Source organism: Macrosteles quadrilineatus, unplaced genomic scaffold (genome assembly GCF_028750875.1).
Source record: "Macrosteles quadrilineatus isolate MER2022 unplaced genomic scaffold, UCM_ALF_1.0 Scaffold_15__1_contigs__length_3749704, whole genome shotgun sequence".
NCBI lineage: Eukaryota > Metazoa > Arthropoda > Insecta > Hemiptera > Cicadellidae > Macrosteles > Macrosteles quadrilineatus.
Genome location: NW_026542608.1, coordinates 1,089,638 through 1,114,877, shown reverse-complemented (window position 1 = coordinate 1,114,877; position 25,240 = coordinate 1,089,638). Strand labels below are relative to the sequence as shown.

At 33.2% G+C, this 25,240-nt stretch overlaps 1 protein-coding gene across 2 annotated transcripts in view; it reads left to right on the top strand.

The window, feature by feature from the left end:
- The window catches only part of LOC129005069 (1-phosphatidylinositol 4,5-bisphosphate phosphodiesterase epsilon-1-like), a 162,621-nt gene that overhangs the window by 75,139 nt on the left and 62,242 nt on the right, over positions 1-25,240 (top strand). The window contains exons 3-5 of one of the 2 annotated variants that reach the window (XM_054433860.1): positions 19,042-19,191; positions 22,974-23,072; positions 23,810-23,996. In XM_054433860.1, coding sequence (XP_054289835.1) covers positions 19,042-19,191; positions 22,974-23,072; positions 23,810-23,996 — 436 coding nt within the window. Of the gene's footprint in view, positions 1-19,041; positions 19,192-22,971; positions 23,073-23,809; positions 23,997-25,240 lie in introns of those variants that run through there. The other variant, XM_054433861.1, reaches the window with a different exon arrangement.

Below are 25,240 nucleotides of genomic sequence, written 5' to 3'. Positions count from 1 at the left end.
ACATCCAAGTGCATAACTATTGCATCGAATCACCGTTGAATGCTATACCACTCAGTATAACCTACTACACACAGTGCACTCCAGAATAGTTATTATAGTGGTGCAGTACAAAGGATATGACAGTGTTGTGTTTACATTGGTCCCGCGCACACACAGCTACATGCACCAATAAAGCTGGATCTCTCTGTTGCTGCCTCATCATCATGCATAGCACCACAGAGGAAATGTTAAATTGTACAATCGAAAGTCGTTATTGCATTACTGTAACAATAAATCTGCGATTTCAAAAGGTTATTTAAATTAGCAAACGTCTTCTTCACAACTGTGGTTGGGCATAACAAACCCCACTCTATGGATTCTCGGGAATTTTTAAACAACAATTTTATCCTGAAAGGAGATTCTTTTTTACATTAATCGGCACGTTAATGTTATATGTTTCTGGTTTACCGTAATATTTACGCTTAGACGAGTATTTTTTTAATGAAACTAAAAATAAATTATGAGAAATGAGTTCAATGGAAAAAATATTGAATGAAGAAACCTTTTAAAATAATGAGTGAAATGCAAGGTTTCATTTTTGCACATTATTTTTAAATCGTTGTTCTGGGTTTGTATACATGTCTATGAAATGTTAATTTTACAAGGTTCTATCAAGTTCTGTAAGCTGTAAGGATAGAATTAAAAAATGTCGAGCTTGAAAGTGGCTTGGTTTGCTGCTTCTGTTACTATTCAGAAGCCACTTGTAAACCAAAGGAGCCCTTTCAAAGCATCTTGCAGTTGCAAGCTTGTCAGCTTAGATGGGTCTGACTCTTTCATCTTGATTACTACATGTATTCATATATTTCATCATATCAAACCAACGTTTAAAAATATAAGTAATATAGGTAACCTAACTTTACATGTGTTAGCTTGAAGTGAAAGTATATTTGAATAATAATTAGATCCAAGTACATAGTAATACATTAAAGTACATGGGTTTATTTAAAAACTAAACTAATCGTTAGAGGGAGGAGCTTTGTCATACATGTTGAGCTTTATTTCTTACAGTTTTATTTCTTCTGACCCCGCTAATCAATTAAATGCATTACAAGAAGTATAATAGTGCAATTTAGCACACTGCGTTTATAAATATAGTGTATATTCAAAGTTTTGTATTGGTATATTATTACATAGATTTTGTCCAAAGCGTCCAAGTTTTATGTGATTTTCTTCTTTAAAAAATCACGTTTTTCACTTATTAATTGCAATAAATGCCTTAAATAAATAATAAATTATAAATTCCCTATTGCAATGTATGTTAACCTAGTTTGGTTCACATGCAAACTGTAGTGTATATTGGACATTGCTTGATTTATGCCAGGATTTACACATTTTATTACACTAATGCACCCCAGCGCTAGAGCTCCAGGGCTAGAGTCGGATGAATGGCCTCATTATATAGACTAAAAGCTGTCCTCTCGCAAATCTGAGAGCCGGCGTCGCTGTGTAGAGACAAAAGCTCTCACATCACACGTCAAAACATACAAATGTCTATACCTAAATCGTCGACTAAACAATACCTTTTAATTTTCTTGTTTATTTTAAGTTCTTCGTTTAATGTTACCAACGATATTTTCATGATAAACGGTTCTCGCGTATTGAAACAATTGTATCTGAGGCAGTATTTTTGTCTTTGAATATCTCAACATGCGATTTACATTGAAATTTGGTCAAATAATTCTACTACGATTTACCATGTAAAGTAACTCTATAGAGAATAACAATATTCATTGCACCATGTTATAAAAGTTTACTTTTGGAATTCTTTGGTTCCCGATTTTTTAATCTGGTTGATAAAATAAATCCATCCATATTGATCTGTAAATTTATAGACACATGGATGAGTTCTGATATTTAATTTTAAAGTGTTTTAACTGTTCGTACCAATTTCAAATGCCTTAGGAGTCATTATTGATAAAAACTGTTCTCCATACGTACGTCCTTCTAAAAATGTATGTAGGCTAATGTTTACTTGTGCAGTCATCATACAGTCAAACACAAAAACGTATGTTTACGTCCGTATAAAAAGTAATGTTTGTCGTGTAACATGTTGCGGCCTATTGTTTACGTGTAATGATAGTGGCTGTAGCATCTCAAATGCTCGGAGTGATCATTACACGACTGTTTAATGATCCCGTTAATGACTGCTCTGCACGTTTTATCCCCCCATCTCTTGCATGGTATAAACTGGCTTATGTATCGTCTTGCTCTACTTCTTCAGTATTATGTTGTCTTGTCACCTCCTTCCTACCTTTCATGCAAACCACATAAAATTAACTGAAAGCAATTTAAGTACAATGGATGGTAAAAATCATGTGAATATGTTGTTACACAAACATAATTTCTTTGAACAAATAACGTGATTCTATATTACTTGTGAGTTTATTTTGAATTTGCAGCTATGAAATGACCAAGTCAAATAACTTTTATGTATTTTTTTTGTTACAAGCTAATATTATTAATCAATTAGTAAATACTTGACAAATTAGGTAACTGGCAGTATGTATGCCACGGTGAAGAAGAGTAGGTATCGAAAACAGACGAAAGCGGAGAGGCTCATCTTGAATGTCCAACAGAGTTTTAAAACAATATAGAGGTCAGTAGATTGCTAAGACACAGATTGAACTTAAAAAAGGGGGCAGTGGTTTTATTGATGAGGAATACTAATACATCAAAGGGCCTCATTATGGCTTAAGACTCCATGTAACGTATAATGTAAAGTCCTAAATGGAACAAGTGAGATGATGGGGAGTGTTGATTCGGAGGATAAAAATGTGCAAATCGGAAACAAACTTACCTTTTAAAATGGAAAGATGAAAATTTCTGTTAGTTTTTTTAATTTGCAATGACCTTCAATTAAGCACAAGGGTAATCGCTAAAAGAGCAACACTGTTCTTACCCAGACCAGTTTTTAGTCATGGGGAACTGTATTTTGATTCAAGTAGGGCTACATCGATTAATGAGTTACGGAAAAATCTGACCAGCGTAATCTTCCTGAAGGTGACTTAACGACTAAAAATGTAGTATTCAAGGAAGTACTTTTGTTATTAAAATATCGTTTTTAGTATTTAGTTTTAAAAGGGTTTTCCTCAAGCAGCATTTTTATGTCCTTCAAATCTGCTACATATTGGTTTTATATCATAAAATGTGTTATAAAATCTTTTTAAAAATAACTATAACATATTTGAAAATTTAATAGTTTACTAAATATAAGACACTTACAGCTAGGAAATTGCTGGACTGCTTCCCCTCTAAGGCTTTATTACTGTATTTTATTTTTGACATAGAGTCAATATATAACACGATGAATTTGTTTTCTAAATTCATATGTTATTTTTTCGGTGCGTTGAGCCGCACGGGTTCACTAGTTCTCTTAAAATATTCAATATTATTATACAGGGTGAATAAAAAGTCAAGACCCCCCCCCCTCTAATATTTTTCCAAGTAAGTATACAGAGATATCCTTTTGGTGGTCGTGCAATCTTAGCAGGAAGTTTCATTTTCTGATTTTGAAATTTTTGAGTGTCCCCCCAAAAGGGGAGATTTGGAGGGCAACTCAATTATTTTAAATGTAAACCCCCTTCAAGTGACACCTCATTTTGAAGTGTTTACAAAAACTTAAAGATTGGTGAAAACCAGAGTTTGCTATCTCTTCCCTATCCAAAATGGTAGCCAATATTACCATTACGAACCAATTTTACCATTGATTTTCCACAACATTTGACGGGATACCATTTTGGATAGAGAAGAGATAGCTACCTCTAGTTTTCACCATTCTGTAAGTTATTGTAAACACTTCAAAATGAGGTGTCATTTGAAGGGGGTTTACATTTAAAATATTTGAGTTGCCCCCCAAATCCCCCCTTTTGGGGGGACACTCAAAAATTTCAAAATCATAAAATGAAACTTCCTGCTAAGATTTCACGACTACCAAAAGGATATCTCTGTATATTTACTTGGAAAAATATTGGAGGGGGGGGTGTTGACTTTTTATTCACCCTGTATTATTATTATAGTGTTATATATGAAATAATATTTGAATAAATATAGCATGCAGTCAGTTAATAATCTTAATTAAAAGTACTAGTGTACCTGTTGCTCGAATTCGAGCAATTGCGAAGCATTACAGGCAACTCAAAGATTATGGAAATACTCACAATCTACACAACAGTTAGATATAATCAAAATCTTTTGTAAATATCTTATCTTTTTTCAAAAAGCTGATCTTGTTTGTTTAGTGTTTTCTAAAAATTTTTCCCTCTCATAGCCGCATTAGGTTGTCTATGATAACGATTATAAATGAAAAAAAAAAACAACATTATTTCTATTTCTTCTACTTGGTTGTGTTCTATGACTTTTTCCACGTTTCCATTGTTTGCAAATCGGTTATTTCAATGATAGCTCAAGAAATGTAGAACAGTGTTAATTCAGTTTTATTTTTAGCCTATATAAAATTGTCCAGGATTTCTCGCCCTTTACCATTCCAATAATTACACCAACCCAAGTTTCGTCTACAGATGCAATATGCCAACGAATATAACCTACGTACAATCTCCAAGAAGTGGTAAAAAAGGCAGAAACCAACCCATACAATAGATATAAGTTAACTCCAAAAGAAATAATTTTAAGAGTTACTGTGATATTAGGAATTTCCACTGATTTTGTAATAGAACATTACATTGCAAAACATGACACGATGCAGAAGAAAATCCATTTTAAAATCAGAAAAACCCATTGCAAATACTGAAGCCTACTTCATTTTGTCAAATTCATTAATCACAATTTAAATATTAACAGCTGTTTCATTAAAAAGTAGTGTAGAATTATGCATATGGTCGTAATGTAAACTAGGGTTGCTTTCAGAGAGGTGAAAGCCAGTTGAGCGGAACAAACGTGATTTGATATTTGTATAAGTAACTAAATGTAAAAAGGTCAATAGATTTATTTACTAATGCTGGTTTTAAAGATTAAAATTATAATAACTCAAATTTACCTATTCGAGAAGTGCATTATGGTAGTTTTGACCAGGAAAATATTACAGTAGTTGGAATCTGATATTAACATCCAAAAAGTAAAGTATAAAAATGAGAAAGGTAATTTAACATTCAAATGCAACTGTAGCCTACAACAAAAAAACATTGGGCTACATTTTTCACCCTTACAATCGGTTAAAGTATTTAAGTATAAAAAAAACAGTAACTATAAAAAAACGAGTATTAAAGTATAACAACAGGGGGGGAAATTTGACATTTAAATTCAACCGTGCAACATAAAATGGCTGAAATGTAGGCCTAAACATAAAGTGAAAACAGAATAATATAATAAGTAGGGAAGACATGCCTTAAATATACGGGGTGTCCCACGAAGGGGTTTAAACGTTTGATTTTATATTACGTGCCCATTCATGCATCGAACTTTTTTAAACTTTACACAGTTTAAGAAGTAGGATATAAAAATATTCTGGAAAATGTTCAACTCCCTAACCTTAGTAGAAACAAAATGGCGGCATATTGAAAAACGATGCTTTAATAACATTAAAGAAAGTATTTTTGGTGTTATAAAATATTTTTATTGTTACTTTCCAGGGCAATATGACTTAAATAAAAAAACTAGAACATAGCCTAATGGAAAACCTTAATGTCCAAAATTATTCAAACTGTAACCCATTCACAGCAACACACTGATAACAGCGCGTAACAAATTATTCGTAAGCTCTTACAAAGAAACCCTGCGGTATCCAGATAAGTTCCTCTTCTATTGATCGTTTTAGTTCCTCATCATTATTAAAGCTATGGGTATAAACTTGTTCCTTCAAGAAACCCCATAAAAAGATGTCGCAAACAGTTAAATCAGGTGATCGGGGTGGCCAATTTAAAAAATGATTTCCACGACCAATCCAACGGCCATGAAGGTTGCCATTTAGTAATTGCTTGACAGGATTTGTGAAATGAGGTGGTGCACCATCTTGTTGAAATATTGCTTAATTAATTTCTGGTACCGTCAAATGGGGCAAGACCTGTTCATTTAAAACTCATTTTACAATCAAACAGCTGTTCTTCAACAATGAGCGTTAGAACCGCAACGTAGTAAACAAATCAGATAATACATCATTTATAGGAAGCAAATTGGTACATTTTTCAATATGCCGCCATTTTGTTTCTACTAAAGTTAGGGAGTTGAAATTTTTCCAGAATATTTTTAGAACCTACTTTGTAAACTGTGTAAAGTTTAAAAAAATTCGGTGCATGAATGGGCACGTAATATAAAATCAAACGTTTAAACCCCTTCGTGGGACACCCTATACAATGTAGATAATATAATTAGAAATTAGTAGCCTACTTCTGGACAGGCCTAGACAATTATCCATACCGTGGTTAAAAGTGTACTTCTATAAGCTCAGGTTTACTTATCAACGGTTGTAACTGGACGTAGGTATAGTCCGTGGCTTGGCAATCAAATAACAGTATTTGTATAGGATGGGCTACTGTTATCAACATTTGAAATAACTGAATTGTTACCAAATTACTGTTTCACAAAATGCAGATTCCATTTTCAGCCAAGCCATTAAAATGAGGATTTGCCGAACAATTATTAATATTACAGAATAGTATATAATGATATACAACTTTTCACATTCCATAATTATATGTTAGTTTTGCTATGGTCAAAGGTACAAATCCAAATGTTCTCTTTTCTTTTGGTCAGTATGTAATAATTTGCTAGAATCATTGACTTTATATAAAGTCAAAGCTAGAATACTGTAGATGGTTTGTTAAGTTAAGACCATATGCAAGCATTTTTGAAATCGTTTCCCCGTTTAACCTTAACCAACTATTCCATTCCAAAAGTTAAAAAATTATATGGTGCAACACAAATAAACAACCCGATCGCCTACCTATAACCTACACTATACCTTCCTAATCTAACCTTACTTCAAAACACTTAATGTAGTCACGAATACTCATAAACCCCGACCTACCTCCCCACATGCCTAAATCAGTGTTCAATCTGCGTTTTATCAATAAGTGTAATAACTTACTGTACCGTCGATGTAATTAAACATAATATAACCTATGAGGTATTATCGGATTAAATACCGATTTCGATGCGGTTCGATATATCGCTTATTAAATCCTGATTTCTAACATTGGCTGTTTCTAATCAGCTGGCAACACAAATAGGTTCCTAAGAAAGTAGTTACCGGTCCGTATCCCTCCGCTCCTTGTTTATGCTCCGCGCATTGAGAAAGTAGTTCAGTATATTTTCTCGATTTTCAGTGAATTCCGTGCCTTAAAAAAATGTTTTAACGGCATTTTCTTGTTTGTTAAAATCATAGGAATGGTTTAAAATCGTTTAAAAGAAAAGTATAGAAAGTTCAGAAATACCTTATGATTCTCTTGTTTACATTTTTCTTGTAAACAAAAACTGTCATAGCTACTTTTGTCCCATAAGCCCAATGTTAAAAATTTTAAATTTTAAGTTCGTTTTAAATTGCATTAGCATTATCTAATTGAAATTTGTTTGTTTACAAGCCATCTCATTATTAGTCTAAGTAGTCTTGTTAAGTTTGGCTGAAATGTGTTCAGCCGTTATTGAGTGATGGTGTTATATTGTTTGCATTGAAGTTGATCCCAAAGAGCTTCGCTCGCTTCGCTCAACAAATCTGAAGAGGCGACTTTAAAGGCTTCTGGGGCAGAGCCCCAAAGGAATTTACCTCATTCCTCTTTTGATGGCTCATCTACACACCAAGACCTTTCTTTAGAGACCCCTACCAAGTTTTTACGCCAAGCTGTTCTCTCAAATTAGCTGTGACAAAACCCCTGTTTTCCTCCATAAGAATAACATGGGGTGGGAATTCAAAGGCCACTGGGGCAGAGCCCCAAGGGAATTCACCATGTTTCTCTTTTGATGGCTCATCTACAGACCAAGACCTTTCTTTAGACACCTCTACCGAGTTTCTACGCCCAGCCGTTCTCTCAAAATAGCTGTGACAAAGAAAAACAGTTTCAAATTAATATATAGACTAGTGGAACCCCGTCGAAATCGACGGTTAATCTTGAGGTTTTATGTAAATTCAGCTAACTGCAATGGATAGAGTGAAGTCATTAAAATCTTAGTTAAATGAAGGGAGGATAAGCAATAATAAGTATGACGATTGTGTTCCCTAAAAAACGTGATTGATGAATTCGTTTAACACAATATTTCCTACCTTTTTATCGGCTTTAGGTTGCCCTAAGGGTTTTTTAGGAGTCTTATAATTGTTTGTTCATGAGTTTGTTTCATACCAAAGCCACTTTCACTATATGGGAGAATGAGTTCATATAATTAGTCTATCATGTTACGGAAAGAGTCAATTTTATTACTAACCACTAATTCCATCTGCTTTAGGAAAATCATTCAGATTGTATCCTGATTTATAATTAATCTTCATCTTTCGTCATAAAAATACAGAATTCTATCAGCATATTAAATCAGTTTTTTTGTTTGACAAAAATATCTGATTCTCCAGAAAGCAGTAACATTCTTACTTCGATCTCAGCAATTTTAATTCCTTCTCTTGCCACATCGACCCATGTATTTAATAATCCTGTTCTTACTTGATAATTCATTAACTTGTGGGGTAGTTTTGCCTTAGCCATATAGATCACATAAAGCTGTGCATGTATTTCGTGAATTGGAATTAACCATAATTGTAGGAAATTTTATCACAAATCATGCAAATGTGATGAGATGTGATGACACTGTTGTGTTTCCGAATGTTTTGTATGTAGTGCGGTTTAGATGCGTTGTTCGACCTAGCTACATGTGTACATCAAAGTAAAAACAGTGTACACATTTTTTTTTAATACCTGAATTGACATTAGTTCACCTACTTTACCAAAACCATAGACTCCGTAGTTAGTCTATTCCAAAACTTGAACACAGCTCTCATCCTCAACCGTCTCATCTATGACACAATTTTCAACCCGATTATCAAAACCTTTTATACCAATAAATGAATCTCAGGTGTTCTTTCTTGAATTTAAAAATAAATGGTGATTGAAAGTAGGAAAAAAAGGCAAGTGCCAACCTTACAATATATATAAGCTAACCCGATAAGGAATAGTTATATGTTACTTTGAAATTGATATGTCACACTTATTTCATAATTTAAAATTTTCTAAGAGCAATAAACCATATATTTTTGAACAAAACATTTAAAACTTTTCATAAATTCATCATTTTGTTGAAACTATAAAAAACTTGCCATGCAGTGGAGAATCCATTTAAAATCATAAATAATAATGTAAACATTTAATTTTGACAGTTTCAGTAGACCTTTGAATGCAATTTTAATATTAACAGCTGGTTCATAAAAGGTAGTGTAAAATTATCCATATGGTCGTAATGTAAACAAATCTGAAGAGGCAACTTTAAAGGCTTCTGGGGAAGAGCCCCATGGGAATTTACCTCGTTCCTCTTTTGATGGCTCATCTACAGACCAAGACCTTTCTTTAGAGACCCCTACCAAGTTTCTACGCCCAGCCGTTCTCTCAAATTAGCTGTGACAAAAACCCCGTTTTCCTCCATAAGAATAACATGGGATGGGAATTTAAAGGCCACTGGGGCAGAGCCCCAAGGGAATTCACCATGTTTCTCTTTTGATGGCTCTTCTACAGACCAAGACCTTTCTTTAGACACCTCTACCGAGTTTCTACACCCAGCCGTTCTCTCAAAATAGCTATGACAAAGAAAAACAGTTTCAAATTAATATATAGATATTTATATTTAACTAACATATTTACAGTACTATCTTTTTCGTGTTATCCTGCTCGACACATAGCCTATTCTTGTGGTTGTACTTTTTTGCTCCTACATTAATTTAGTTCTTCCTTGACTGCTAATTTTCAAATTACAGCAACAACTGTCATAAGAATAGCAAATAATTAGTTAAGTTTAAAAGGCTGCATAATGGTGCCACCAAAGAACGAAACAATGATTTAGACGACTCATAATTCTTCTAATATATCTTTTAAAGCTTTGCCGTTTAAACTTTGCACATTTATTATTCCACGTAATTGCATAGGTGGGACATCTGACAGTTAAATGCTTTTTATTAGTTTGTCTCGTGAAGGATTACTTCTAGTATATATTAAGTATTATTATTACTTTTAAAACTGCTAAGTAATTCAAAATACCTAGTAATTTAAAATACCTTTAAGCCGATTGTTGATGCAAGATGATTTTCTTTGTATCTTGTAGTGGAGTATTTTTTTTAGCCTTGTAAATGTCTGACATTAGCTGTTTCTTTAAATTTTTCGAATCTATAATGACTCGACTACCCAGCTATATTTAGTTTTATACATCCAATGAGAGCTAGGCCACGAGTGATTCAGGAATTTGGGTATCAGCTTCTAGATATTTTATAATAATAGACTGCCGTAGTATAAAACCTCTGATAAATAAATCTTTATTGTCATATAAAGTTTACGTAATATAGCAAAGCTATAAAACAGGAGACATTGGGGAAAAAATACCTTTAGAATAAGGAGTTATAAAAGAAGAAAATAAACTAAAACCATAAAAATAAAAATGGGTTTTTAATGTATTAGTTAATTTTTTTTACGAATTCATTATAAAACTTAACTTATTAACGTATTACACATTCTGATTAGTTAAGAACTCATCTACTCTATAATAGGGTTTTCTTAAAAGTAAACTAGCAAGGTTGCTTTTGAAGTGCATGGACTGTATTTTGTTCTTTAACACTTGAGACAAAAGTTGAAACAATTTTTTGCCCATGTGTATTTTGGGGTTTTTTCTACTAATGAAAGACGATGCCGAGGATATAAAAAAATAGTTTTAAACCTACTATCATACCTATGCTCATCTGTGTCAACTACATAATTTTTCGAAATTTCCTTCTACTATCAAAAGTGTTTTTTAAATTGTTAAACTCGGAACAGTCATTACTCCTAATTCTTTAAAAATTGGCTTACATGGTGTTCTCCATGGTGAAAGTGTCTTATTATTCATTTGTGTATTATTCTTTTAAAAACTTTCTGAATCTCAAAAATTAAATCAATGTTGGATACAAAGCCCCAGAGTGCTATTCCATATCGAAGAATTTAATAGAAGTATGCATAATATAACATCAAACGAGTTTCTAAGTCAATTGTGTTTCTTAAACATATAATTTGTTAACAAGCCGAATTCAGTAAACTAATTAAATTTTCAATGTTTTTGTTTCAATTTAAATTTGAATCTACGTACAAACCGAGAAATATTTCATCATCGTGAACAGCTAAATTTTGGTCCATAAACTCTTTTTGCCTGAGTAGTACAAAACTTTACATATTGGGTTTTATCTTGATTCATTTTTAGACTATTAATGTTGAACCACTGTTCCAGCTCCGATAGGGCTTCACTTTGAGCGAGCAACAATTCTGAATTATTTTTTTTAAATTTCACAACTGCATTTGTATCATCGGCATATAAAATAAGGTAATTAGAGACATTTTTAGGCATGTCATTTATATACAAAATGAAGAGCAAGGTCCAAGAATCGAGCCTTGAGGAACACCAACTGTAATCTTTTACCATTCTGATATTGATTTTTCATTATTTTTAAAAATTACTGTTCTTTGAAAACTGTTTGTTTAGTATGAAATCAACCATAAAACAGATTGTTATGAAAAGTTATACATATTTAGCTTTTTCAAAAGGATATCATGGTACATATATGAGGATTTGTAATAATATATGTACCTAGGTTGGATATCATCCTGATGTTTTGTACAATGCAATCTGATAAGAGGCTTGAAAGTTATGACGTATACGATTTATTACTATTTACCTAGTCAACGCTTAGTTAATTATATAACGTACAAGATGACGATCTTATAGAAACCTCGTAATAATTTATCGAGCAAATGTTAATAATTATATTTTTTTAATGTGTCATAAATATTTTATGTACCTTTAGCCCAGTTATTAGGAATATGTGTTTTTGTGTTTGTATGTTGTGAATAATTTGTACTACCAACCTTTACAAAAATGGTCTCGACTTTTCAAATAATCGTATACTAGCCTACTGTACAACTTCTTTAATTAATAGTGGCGATTTCTACTTATTCAACCACATAGGCTTAACGGCACATATACTCACAAATATTGTTGAACAAACTATTTAAATCCTCCTCTGACAATTTGAGCCCACACGATTTTCCTTAAAAAAAATTACAATGCATGGCACAAATATGTCCCTGTGGTGCGATTAAGTAACAATAATGTTTTGATCATAGATTTATTGTAACCGAGGGTGTGATAATCATTGTTATTGATGAGGAATGTTATTGATGGAAACGAATTATCAATTTTACAAACGGAACATCTTTATTATGGGCCATAGCTACATCATCAGCCTATGTGATGGAGTGATATATAATGAGTGTAAACAGTTACTTTAACCCTAGGTACAGAATAAAGCAATACAAAATACCCCCGCCGCAGCAAATCTGCAGACTAAGCGAATTTCTATTTGCCCGATTTGATTTTTTAATTAAATCCATTTCAATAGCATTACGTTTTACGAGTTCCTAAGTTTGCTGCTATAGGGAGGGTAAAAATTGTCTTTTTAGAAAATATAAACATAAGTGTGATTGATAGCTTAATATAAAATAAATAAATTTGTCAAGTTTTATCAAAATATATGCATAAACAAGCAAACTACAACAGTTTACTTATTCTCTCTACACAATTGTTTGCCCTAGGTTCTTTTCTCAGTTACACTAATACAATACTTTTACTACATTATAGATTAACAAAAATTAACATAAATGAAAATACGATTTATTCCGTGATGGCTTTTTACCTTTTAACATTTTCAACTGTGTGAAGGGATGAGATTGCCGTTTGGGCACCACACTTGTTATTTATCCACAGCAAAGTCCCGCCATCTCCTCAGTGGCTGATCAAAAGGCGGGTCCTGCTCGAGGCATGCAAATCACGCTTCACAAGAGAGTTCAGCCCAAGACTCTCCCTCTCCACTCCTCTCTAGAGATAAAACCATAACGCCATGGTTCATAACGTCGCCACAGCAAATATAACAATGGCGTTTTAAAAATGAACACCACACAGAATATGTCCTATCTTAAGAATGCTGTAATGTGCAGTGATTCTGTATAGACCACAGATTATAACTGATCTATTTGTATTGCCACAATATCTAATGAATCGCTTTACTTACCCCTTCACGATTATTTATTAATGTCGTGCTGTTTAAATAACCTCTATATAGCATTAAATTAAATCTAACGCTTCTGGTTGACTAGAGCCATAGACCAAAGAATTAGATTATTCTTTTTGCCTATGCTAGAGCAGAACTAATGTTGGCGTTGAGACTAATAATTGAATATTTTTAACATTAGCATCGTATGGCGTTGTTTTTAGTCAGCCGCCATATTAGTTGAGACAGAAAATACAGTATTTAACATTCACTTTGTTGCTCAAAATAAGCAGTTACAACGTAATATTCTCTTCCACGGCCAGATAGGGACTACAAGGAGTTAATGCGGGCAAGTCGAGCTGCTGTTTGATCCTCTTTAAGTTAAGCCCTAACTCAACAATATCTGTCCGTTACACTGCTCAGTGCTCACGGTAATTTCTCTTTGTTCTCGTAACATTTATAAACGCCCAGACTATGTATTATGTTTGTCATGCTTACTAGTTATACTCAGAAAATCGCACTTTCGAATGATCGTGATATTTCTTTCTTTGGGGCAATAGAAATATAGTTGTTATTTCAGTTAGATTTTATTTCACAAAACCTGTTAGTGGCTCGTGTTTTTAGAATTTCCTTTTCAATTATTTATCATTTGACATCTTATGCTAAACGGGGTTGTTTGCTAAATGAAGTTGAATACAATACCATATAGTTCAGTAAAATTAAACGAAATGAAATGAAAGTCCTTCTTTATTGGGGCGAACTTAGGACCTCGTGGCCCTTTCTTACATTCCCCCTTTCAAATTAACCATGTATAAGATCGATAAAAACTGCTACTTTGATATTGAGATTTTTTCTGTACCCATATATATCCTGATGTACTTACTGTATAATAATATTTGGCTGCAGTGATTTTAGAAACTCAACAAATACGGTAAATCTCTAGATTACACAATATCGTTATAGTAGTTTACGCAACGATTGCGTAAAGATAGTGTTAACAACACGAGTAGAAGATTTAAGGTACGAGCCTTAGCGAGTGCCTTAAAAACTTCTACGAGTGTCGTTAACACTATTTACGTGAGTTGTGTACACTACTTTACCTACGACGGTGTTTTAATTACTAAAATTCACTACTCATAACTTCAAGAGAGGTTATTTTTTTGTTTATAACCTCTCATTGCCACTGACAGTGATGCAACGAAACCACTAATTGCACCAATCAACAATTAAATTGGCCTGAACAGCTGATTAGTTGAATTTCGAATCATTACAATTTTGCTTCTCTTCTCTCAATCCTTGAACCTTAATAAGCTACTTAAACTACTACTTAATACTGTAGCTACTTTAAATAACGGCCGTAGGTAAAATCATTTTACCTACGACCGTTTATTAAAGTAGCCGTTTCAGTTCAGTGCTTAGAATTGAAAAGTTTATCATAACAGCATTGTTTACTTTCATAACAGCGTGGTTTTACTCATAACAATACGGGTAACGGACCAATGAGGTTCACGGTTTCAAACAGAAGAAGTAAAATTGTAATGATTCGAACTTCAAGTAATCAGCTGTTCAGACCAATTTAATTGTTGAGTGGTGCAAATTAGTCTTTGGTACGATGTTTCGTTGCATCACTGTCAGTGGCAATGAGAGGCTATAAACGAAAACATAACCTCTCTTAGAAGTTATGAGTAGTGATTTTTAGAAATTAAAACACTGTAAGTTAGTGAATGTTTATAGAACGTGTGTACTTGAATTGCAACTTTCATTTTAACAGCTATTGACTTGTCAGCCTTTAAATTACCTCAATGAGATCTTTCAAATGAGACATAACCTAAGAAAATCTGTCGAGAACTGAGAAGTACTGACGACAAATTTCGTGTTTGTCTATTTTACATATGGAAATAGATGGGTAGATAAATATAATTAATTTTTCTCAGAGCTATTTCCTATGCAATAACCTATACTGGAACTACTCAGCATTAGTGCTTTACTGCACGTGTAGCAGTAGAGGTATTTAGCAGTCAATCAATTATTTAGTTACTGTGCGGGCTCCACAAGTTGTAGCTTAACTCGATGACAGTGAGTCCATTATTGAGTCACCAGGTATTGATAGCTCAGCTATTTGCAGGTGATTGCCCTTGTGACATCCAACTTGACTCAACCCGAGTAGTCGAATTTGTCTAACTAATTGCACCATCTCTTGCCATATTGACTGGTAACTAATTCGCTTCGTCGTCTACCTCTAGCAATGAATCGATCGAAATATGTTATGAGATTAAAATAAACATCTTCCGATATTGATTGGAACGTGTAAGTAATGTGATTTAGCGACCACTTAAAAAGAGGATATGCCATTTAAATCAAAAAGAAAAATGTTAATCAAGCATAATCATCTTTTCAATAATAAAGTAAACTCTAGTTATCTCGTAAATCTAACACGGAATACGCGATACTATGCCATCAAAGATAGCCTTAGTTATGGAGACAAGATACATGCCCGATTCGTCAACACATTAAACTGTGTAAAAAATGACATTTGGTGCACCCTAGGGCCTGAAGTTTTTACATTTAAATACAGTAAAGTAAGGTTAGCTGCATAGTGAATTGCAATATGAATAAACACCGATTATGATTACGGTAGATAAATTATAACTAAAAGTGTTTTGTAGTTTTAATCAATGATTATAAAAATGGATGAATAACAATTTGCATATAAAGTATAAAATTACATTAACAAATAGTTTCTTCATTTAACTCATATTTTTCACTACTAAATATTTTACTAAAACTACACAGCGATGGATCCATACGTTTTTGTTATGTTAGAACTACGAAATTCAAAATATCTAGTGTTAATAACATGTGTAAATTTCTAGGGGAAATGTTACCTGAAGTTGGGTCAGTTTTGACAGGACCAGCAAGGTCTTTTGTATGAGGAGAAGTTATTAACTCCTGCATGATATAAAGAGCAAAAATGAAAGAAGCCCGGCTGAGAGTTGAATGTTGAATGTGAACCCAAACTACACGGTGTGCCAACATTGGGCCCGTCGCTGATGTTAGATGAGTATGTTAATTATGCATAGCTCATCAAGTCTCTGTCTACGCTTCTTTTCATTTATTTACTCCTTGACACATGACATTTTGTTAGGGACTTTTCACTCTTCCTCTCATTTTATCATTTTCTCCGTCAAATAGATACCAAGTTTGCATCGTTAGGACTAACACCAGTGAATCGTCGTAAGTTTCGGTAATTGTTGACAGTTAAACTACGGAAACTACTAAGTACTAGCGGCGTTGTTGTAAGCAGTTTGGCCACATTGGCCGCGCAACGCTGCAGGATCGTGCTTGCGTTGCGTTGAGCGATAACAAGGCTGGTCCGGTAACGTAAGTAACGTAAGCTTGCCCTTTGCTCTTTTCAAAATTCTTCAAGAGCATTTCACGTTGAACATAAAATTATTGCTTCTAACACGGTTTGAAAATCAAAATCATATTAATTAAAAATATGAAACATGGATAGTTTTTAACGAACTTGTAAAAATTATATTTTTCCTCATACTGCAGCAAAAACTGTCATTTTTAATGCATGCGTTGCGTGTAGGGAGTAAAAATAATTTTTAGTCTCTAGGGAGTAAAAATCTGCTGTTGTAAACAGTTGTAAATTTCGATTGTAGCAATCGTATGGATGGACATTATTTATCGATTGATTTATTAAGTACTGTAAGGTCTTAGCCGTCACATCGAGAGTATAATCATTGACTATTAGACTAGTCAAAGGTATAAAATGTACTGTAACACAATCGTAATAGACGATATGATTGAATCACTTACTAAACAGCTGCCACGAATACTGTGACAGCTGCTTATTTGCATTAGCAGAATCGAAAACAAGCTGGAAGTTGTTTTGAGAGGTTATCTTTACAAACAAATTATTTCGTTTTCTGGCTTAGTTTGTTAATTAATGATGCAATATGACGAAATTGTCCAAGTTTTAAGCGTAAGTTACGCATGGCCCGTCACACACACAGACATGTTACTGTCAATCAACTAAAACCTAACCTTATCATTCCATTTTTCTATACAGGGTGTCCATAAAAACGTTTCAGGACTTTGGGAAATGAATCCCCATACTAAAAGGAAGAAAAAAGTTTATGGGAAGGTATGTCCGAAAATGCATATTTACCTATACAATCCGCCATTTTGTTTTTTATACAAAAATATTTTTATCTGTGAAGTTTTTTATTCGATGATTATGAAATTTGGTAAACATATTAACGTTATATTTCAGTTATCTTTAGTCCGATCTTTTTGATCTTGGTATTGTTTGATAGGAAATTGAAAATGGTAAAAAAAGTGTCCTTGACATTTTTTCATAGATTTAGCCGTTTTTGAGTTATTTAAATTAGAAAAATTCAAACGGCCGCCATTTTGAAATTTACAATCTGAACAACTTTATTGTTTTTTTATATTATAGGTATTGTGTATCCTAACATGTTTACCAAATTTCATAACCATCGAATAAAAAACTTTACAGATAAAAATATTCTTGTATAAAAAACAAAATGGCGGATATCTGGGTAAATATGCATTTTCGGACATACCTTCCCATAAACTTTTTTCTTCCTTTTAGTTTGGGGATTCATTTCCCAAAGTCCTGAAACGTTTTTTATGGACACCCTGTATGTATAAAATGTCATATTTTTACTTCTATGAGATCTAAATATAAATATAACAATAAATTGAGGTAGCAAACACATTATTACTGGTGGTTTGTGGAGAAATAAAGTTCTGTCAACGTAGGTAATGAAAATGGTATGTATGATTCAATAAATTGTCTGAGTAGACAATTGGTTACCCTACAGTGTCAGCTTCAAATCTCAAGGTCCAGTTCTAGGTGGGGTCGTATCTGCATTCAAATGCTATTTGTGATTCAGCTATATTAATTATAATTACATCCCACATAGGGTTGGCGTTAGTTAGTAACAAGATCAAGTTTGGACTGTTCTCTAAAAAAAAAACAAAAAAACTACAAAATGAATTCAGAATTGATCTTATTGGCCTACATAGATTGGCTGAGATGATGCCGCAGCTCTGTAGTCAGCCCTAATCAATGTGGCGAGCCCAGCTGTGGATCGAATGGCAATTATTTATTATCACATTGCCGTGACAAATGAGCTTGTGAAAAAGGATTCTCTTTCTTCTGCCATTTCTGTGTTTTGGAACATCGCACTAATTAAGGGCCGCTACTATCCTTTCTCGTCTTTTGTTATTAAAAATACAATCAAATCAATTATATTTTGTAAAAATTGTTATCACTAACTTTAAAGGCTTACTATGTGATAATTAATTGTGTGTGTGATCATTTTAAAAGAACAAACACATAATTTTCACAATTTTTGAATTTTTTTTAATATTTTTTGTTAATTTAATTTGACCCAAGGTAAGGTCAACTTTAGGAAAAATATGCGAATACAATATATGTTATTTCATATTAAGGTACACCAGTATTAAATACTAAAATAGAGGTTTTATTATTAATTAATGTACACATGAAGGATTAGGTAGCGTGGATAATTTAAACCTAGACTTGATAATAAACTTTAACTGTGCATAAATGTTCATCTAAAATTATTTCCATCCCTACATCCTATTAATAAAATGCAAATTTATATTTATGTTGTTGTCTTATTGTACTTTTCACGAAAAGTGTATAGAAAAGGTGTTTGGCCTCTCATATAACCGTTTTGTCTCAATCAATATTTCACTTTCATCTATTCACGTTTACTTGTTGTATGTTACAGGAACAGAAACGGAAGCTGTTCCACACCTCAGTGTATGAGTCGGAGATACAACTCAAGAAGTTGTACATACAAACATGCAGACGGCTGCCGGCTCATGGCTGCAAAGTGTACCAGGTCAAGGAGCTGCTGCGTGGCAAGACTAAGAAAAAGGTAATACAGTAACTGCTAAACAATACATATGTCGTAGGGAGGCTTATACGGATGTTTTCTGTATGCTCTGCGCTCGGGCGGTCTTGTGAGGGTCGACCCTCGTATTTCACTAACCGCGAGGCGCAGTTAGTATGCACTCGAGCAGTGAAGTTATAGCAAAGAAACTTAATTTTGTATTATTGCGTCAGTTGATGCTTCCAGTTTCTAAGAAGAATGGAGGAAGCCCCTTTTTGTGTAGCATCTTAAGGAAGTTAAACCGTGCAGTATTGCAGTATTGTATTAAAGTAGACAAGAAGTGAAGAATTGTATTATATTGAGCTATAACTGTAACCTACAGCATTGATTTGAAGTAAGCCAGTTGGATCCAACTTAGTTAATACTAAAACAACAAGGGACTGTGTGCGCAAATTTCATAGAATAAAAAGCATTTAGTCAAAAGAAATTAGAGTAATAAATGAAAATAGTTAGGTACCACTCTTTAAATTGTTTTAGTTATGCCTAAGAGGAATCAGTTATCAATTAGCATGTCAAATATAATTAGCATTACTGAGACATATTGCTGCAATTAACATGTCATGACTGTTTGATTTGCTACATTGTCTGTATGCATAGAACACTGCCACACAGTTGTGCATTCATGAATAATAATACACGTACATAGACTATCAATTATTATTGTATACTTCATACTAGGTTGTGTGACAAAAATTGTGTTTTGATTTAATTGTAAAAGCCAAATGTATCTATACAGGGTGTCCTGGAACTCTACCAACTTTTTAAAATATTATTCCTAGACCATAGACGTAAGTCGAAATATCATATTCAACCTCTCAAAAATTCATAAGTTACTCGTAGCCACCATTTAGTTTTTTTACAAACACATTTTTTACTCAAGAACGGAAGAATGAAATTTGGTATATGGTCGTATTCATTAAGAACTAACTAAAGAACAAATATTATTTTTTTAGAGTGTTTGTTTTTAAAATGGCAGCCGATTAAAATTTTAAAACATAAATATCTCAAAAACTTCACATGAAAATCGTTTTAGCTAATTCTTTATAAATAAGGTAGAAAAATAATTTGTAAGAAAATTTAATCATGTCAATACCAATACTTTAGTATTATTTATAAAATAAATAAACAAAAACCTAAAAAAAGAAAACCATTTAAATATAAAAATAAAAAGTTTATTTACATGAGGTATGACAAGTAAATCTGTAAATTCAACACCTGTCGAAAGTGAAAAAGACCTGATCGGTAGAATTTTGGAGGCGACTGCAGTCATACAAGATAATGAAATTGAGAAGGTGTGCGGCAATCTATGACAGCACGGTTTACAATGTGCAATCAAGTTGGTGGTGGGCACATTGCACATCAATATTGTAAATACTGTAATATTGGTCAGCCCATAGATCATTCCAATTTTTTTTATTTAATCACTTGTGTATAGATATTATAGTCATACCTCATGTAAATAAATAAATTTTATATTTTGGTAATTTAATTTTTTTTTCTTTTTTAATTAGTTTATTATTTAAATAATACTAAAGCAGCTCACTAATAACCAATAAGCAACATACAGGAAATTATCACATTTTATGTTTTATATTTCAAACAGCTGATCAGTGTAAATAAGCATAAAACAGCTGATTGATGTGGCTCACTAGCAGTGGTTTTACCACAGTAGTATGTTTTCTGTGGTTTTACATTGTAACAGTTGGTGGTATTGACATGATCACATTAAAAATGGTACTTTTGGAAAATACGATTAAAACAGGGCAAAACCCTGTAGCACCTACCCCAAGCAATATTTATCACAAAATAGGCCTGTCCATATTGAGGATCATAATGTTGCCTCTTCATCCACTTTCTGCATGAGCCTTCTTTTTCTTCCAGCTTCTCTAGCCTACTTTATGATACTTTCAGCAGCACCTTTTCCTCAACATTTTCTTTTTTAAATGTCATGAGTATACTTCCTCCAATTTTGAAGTTAGGCGGACTGAAAACTAGCTGTCGCAATGTTTTGTTTTATTTTTTTCAAAAGGCTTACATTTGAATTACATATATGAATGTTATATCATTTTAAAGGGAATTAAAAGGAGAATATAACAATCAGCAGAAAACAAAATTTGTGTTAATAAAAAAAAAATTCGGTCTGCCACCCTTAAAACAAAATGTTAAGGATTTATTTAAACTTTTTTTGTAAATTTCTTAACATTTAATTTGACGCTTGTTGTAGTGTTTAGTCAATATTTTGTATTAAGTGGCATAACCTAAACGTCTACTCTTAGAAAATAACCTGGGAATAAAGGATAAAATATGTTTGTATATATGCAATATATTTTTTCATTAAGTAACTACTATGACAAGGCAGAAAAAAATATTGTTCGGAGGATATTTTAACCGTGTACTGTCCGTTGCTCCAAGGAAAAAGGTCCATATTATATAACCTAGCATAAATGATACCTATATTACTTACATCCTTCCAAAATTTAAACATTGAAACTTTCGAAGCCCATGGGGTGTAGCCCAAGGGAATTATGAAAATGAAATGATTTAATATTGCATTGTCATCCATTTGTGAGCTATGTTTCAAGTTTCAATTGTCTAGCTCATCGGGAAATCAGTTTAAAATCGATTGAAAAATTTGTACCGAACAGACAAGAAAGCGAGCTAATAAAACATTTTTCCTACAGTCACCCGACAAAGTTGGCTTCCTTGTACTGTTTATAGTACAGAAAGCTTCTAATTGCTGCATATTTATACTTTGCCGTACGGTTTATACTTTTCCGTACGGTTTATACTTTGCCGCACATCAGGATTCCAACGAAACAACACAAAACAGCGTGGTTCTATTATACACGTAATCCGTGTACGCTTGGAAATAGGTTGGCAACACTTTAAGATAAAAATACTATGAGCAGCTGATTGACTATTATAACTACGATTTAACTGTCATTTTGTGTTTATAGTTTCGGTATTTCTGAACTTTCTGGACTTTTCTTTAAAACGTTTTTAAAACATTCCTACTATCTTAATAAACAAGAAAATACCTTTAAAGCATTTTTTTAGCCACGGAAACCACTTCAAATTACAAAATCATACGGAACTATATTCTCAAAACGCGGAGCACAATTCTTGCCGAGGAAAAATAGCGGAGTGATACGGACCGCGGGTACTACTTTCTCTAGGGCACCATTTGTTTTGCCAGCTGAACCTCAAAACGTGTTGTATAGTGTTTGAAAGACTAATTAACTAATTATTTATATACTTTATAGGGACTGTAGGAAAAATATAATGTGTAACACGAGTGAAAAAGGCCTTTGCTGCACTCGAGATCATTCCGCACTCGCCTGCGGCTCGTGCGTAAACATTGCTCTCGTGTGCAGCAAAGTGCCACTTTCACCACTAGTTACACAAATAACTATTTCAAAACATCAACAAAAGCTAACAAAGATACTGTTTTTACACTAAAGATATGGTGTACTATCCTGAAACTTAGATAACTTTATTTTGAGTTTGTTTTATTACAATAATTTGTTTCACATTTGACCTTCTTATATGTCCCTACAAGCCACTAGTGAATCTAGAACTATAGAACAAAATGTATCTAGTTTTGTTTATACTTGTACATATGCTGACTGAGAGTTTATATTGATCAAGGTATCTGAACATTGTGAATGTCAGTAGTAATACTACCCTCATGTGCAATTCTGGTGTTATATTCTTGTGTAGTTCAACTCAAAATAACAAATGTTTCAATAACTCAAGTTTTGTTGTAGGCTGCTCGGCTGCTTGGCCTCGGACCCGATAAGATTGTTCTACTTGACAATAAGACCAAAATATTAGCAAAATCACAAAATACTTCAGATTTAATCCAGGTAAGTTGTTTACTTGTATGTATTCTCATTTGTATAGACTACAGACAAATGTTATTTTTTTATAGTTTTTCAAATTTATTAGCAACTAGCTGTGTGCCCGTTCTACGCACGGGGATCTTATAGTAGTCATTTGAATGTGACAAAAATCACACAATGTTGGATACGACATTTGTAATTTTATTTCTTAAGTAGGTAGGCCATGTATTCTATGGAAAAGTACCGGTATCAAGGATCGTCGTCGAAAAGGTTGTTATGAATAAATAGGTAGGCGTACACAATTTACACAATTTCAAAGTGCATACAGTATAAAATTTACATATTCTAGTTGTACTTTAATCTGGGACTGTGGCTTTGTCCTGTAATCCAGCTACTTGGAGATCGCAAATTGTGGATATTTATAGGCATGATCTGTGGATACAATACTTCCTGATGTAGATAAATGGCTGCACTAGTGAGATCCGCAGGAATATCCTGATAATTAGATCAATTTGTAAATTGCAAGGCAAAAATGCGGTTCGGATTTCACTATAAACTGTAGGTCCCTTAGTTGCCATTGGCTGTATGGACTATTAATTAACAGTCCTAACTAAGGAACATGTCAGCCTTAGTAAGTAACAAGACTACAAGATCGCACGACTCATCCTACACTTATCTCCATTCATACTTGGCTATTATATCTACCTTCATATGGTCACCATTTCAAAGTAAAGTATTAAAGTAACTACTTTATGTTGTAGTGGAGGACTGGTGGCGGTCGGTCCCATGACAGACTACAGTTGGAGTTCCGCGCGGCGAGGTGGAGCTTGGTGGTGTCTTCTGTTACCCACATGCGTCAAGTGGGCCTCGCTCTATGGGAGATTCTTCAGGGGCTCGACTGTACCTTCCTGGAGGAACACACCCTTCTCAGCCGTCTTCCAAACCAAGGTATGTTACTGGAACATGTGAAATCCAAATAATAAGATAGAATTTGATTATTTTTGTGATATTTCAAATCAGTTACAGTTTTTAAAAGAATTAAGTAAGAACATTAATTTTTAAATAAAATAAATTGCTTATTAAATTTGTAGGGCTAGAGGTGTTGAGCACCAGTACTACCATACCCATTCTTCGCATCAGGAAAAGAACGCTTAAGAGAAGAGAATAATTATGTTCTATAGAAGTGCTGTATACAAAAATTATTAACTCTTAAATAATGTCCACAGTTTTGATAAAGTACCAACAGAATCATTTTCAATCCCCTTGTTGTTCATAAGAAAAGCATAGAAACTTTGGAGGCATCAAGGCAGAGCCCCAGGAGAGTATTTATTAAGATAAGCAATTCAATTACCATGTCCATACAGGCCTATGATATATTGGCTCTATTCATGGAAAAAAATATCTCAATTGGTAAAGTATTTTACACGTGATTGACCATGTGAGATGCTCAAAAACTTCACATATATAATGTTAGTCTTCAATTATTGACTTGATAGGTAATGCACTAAAAATATTAAAACCCATTTTCAAAAACTGTTTTGTCCCTGGTTTACTATCTGACTCTAGTTAAACATTCAACTGTTAAATACTTTTCAATGAAATGGTGACCATACAAAGAAGGTATATTCAATCAGCTTCAATCAGTAAAACAAGTGAATTCATAAACTTCACTACTGGACGTTACAGAACTTTCTACCAATATTTAATTATTGTTTCTGGGTCAAAATCAAATATCATATAACTGAAGGATCCGCTGTTATAAAATTACATTACACATTTCAAACCGTCATCGAGAAAGTTAGTCAGTGTTATTGGATCTTTAATAGTTATTTCTAGGAATAAATAAAACAGTAGGAGGCAGAAGACACAAATGATATTACCTTTTAAGTCAGGAAAGCTATATCAACATTTTAACAATACCAAAAGGCCAATCAATTGAAAAGTGTTTACTTAATACATTATTGACAGAAATATTCATAAAATTTGGGGGATATTCTTCCTAAACGCCTTTTTTTAAATATCCGTGTTGTACTAAATTGTAGGATATTGTTTTGTTTTATATCACTATACTCATAGATTGTCTGATAGTTGCACAGTTACGGCCCTCACTCATATCTCCTTTAAGGAGTTTTTGCAAACACAAACAAAATACAAAAGAACCGTAGATGTGAGGCAAGAGTGAGGCTGTGTCT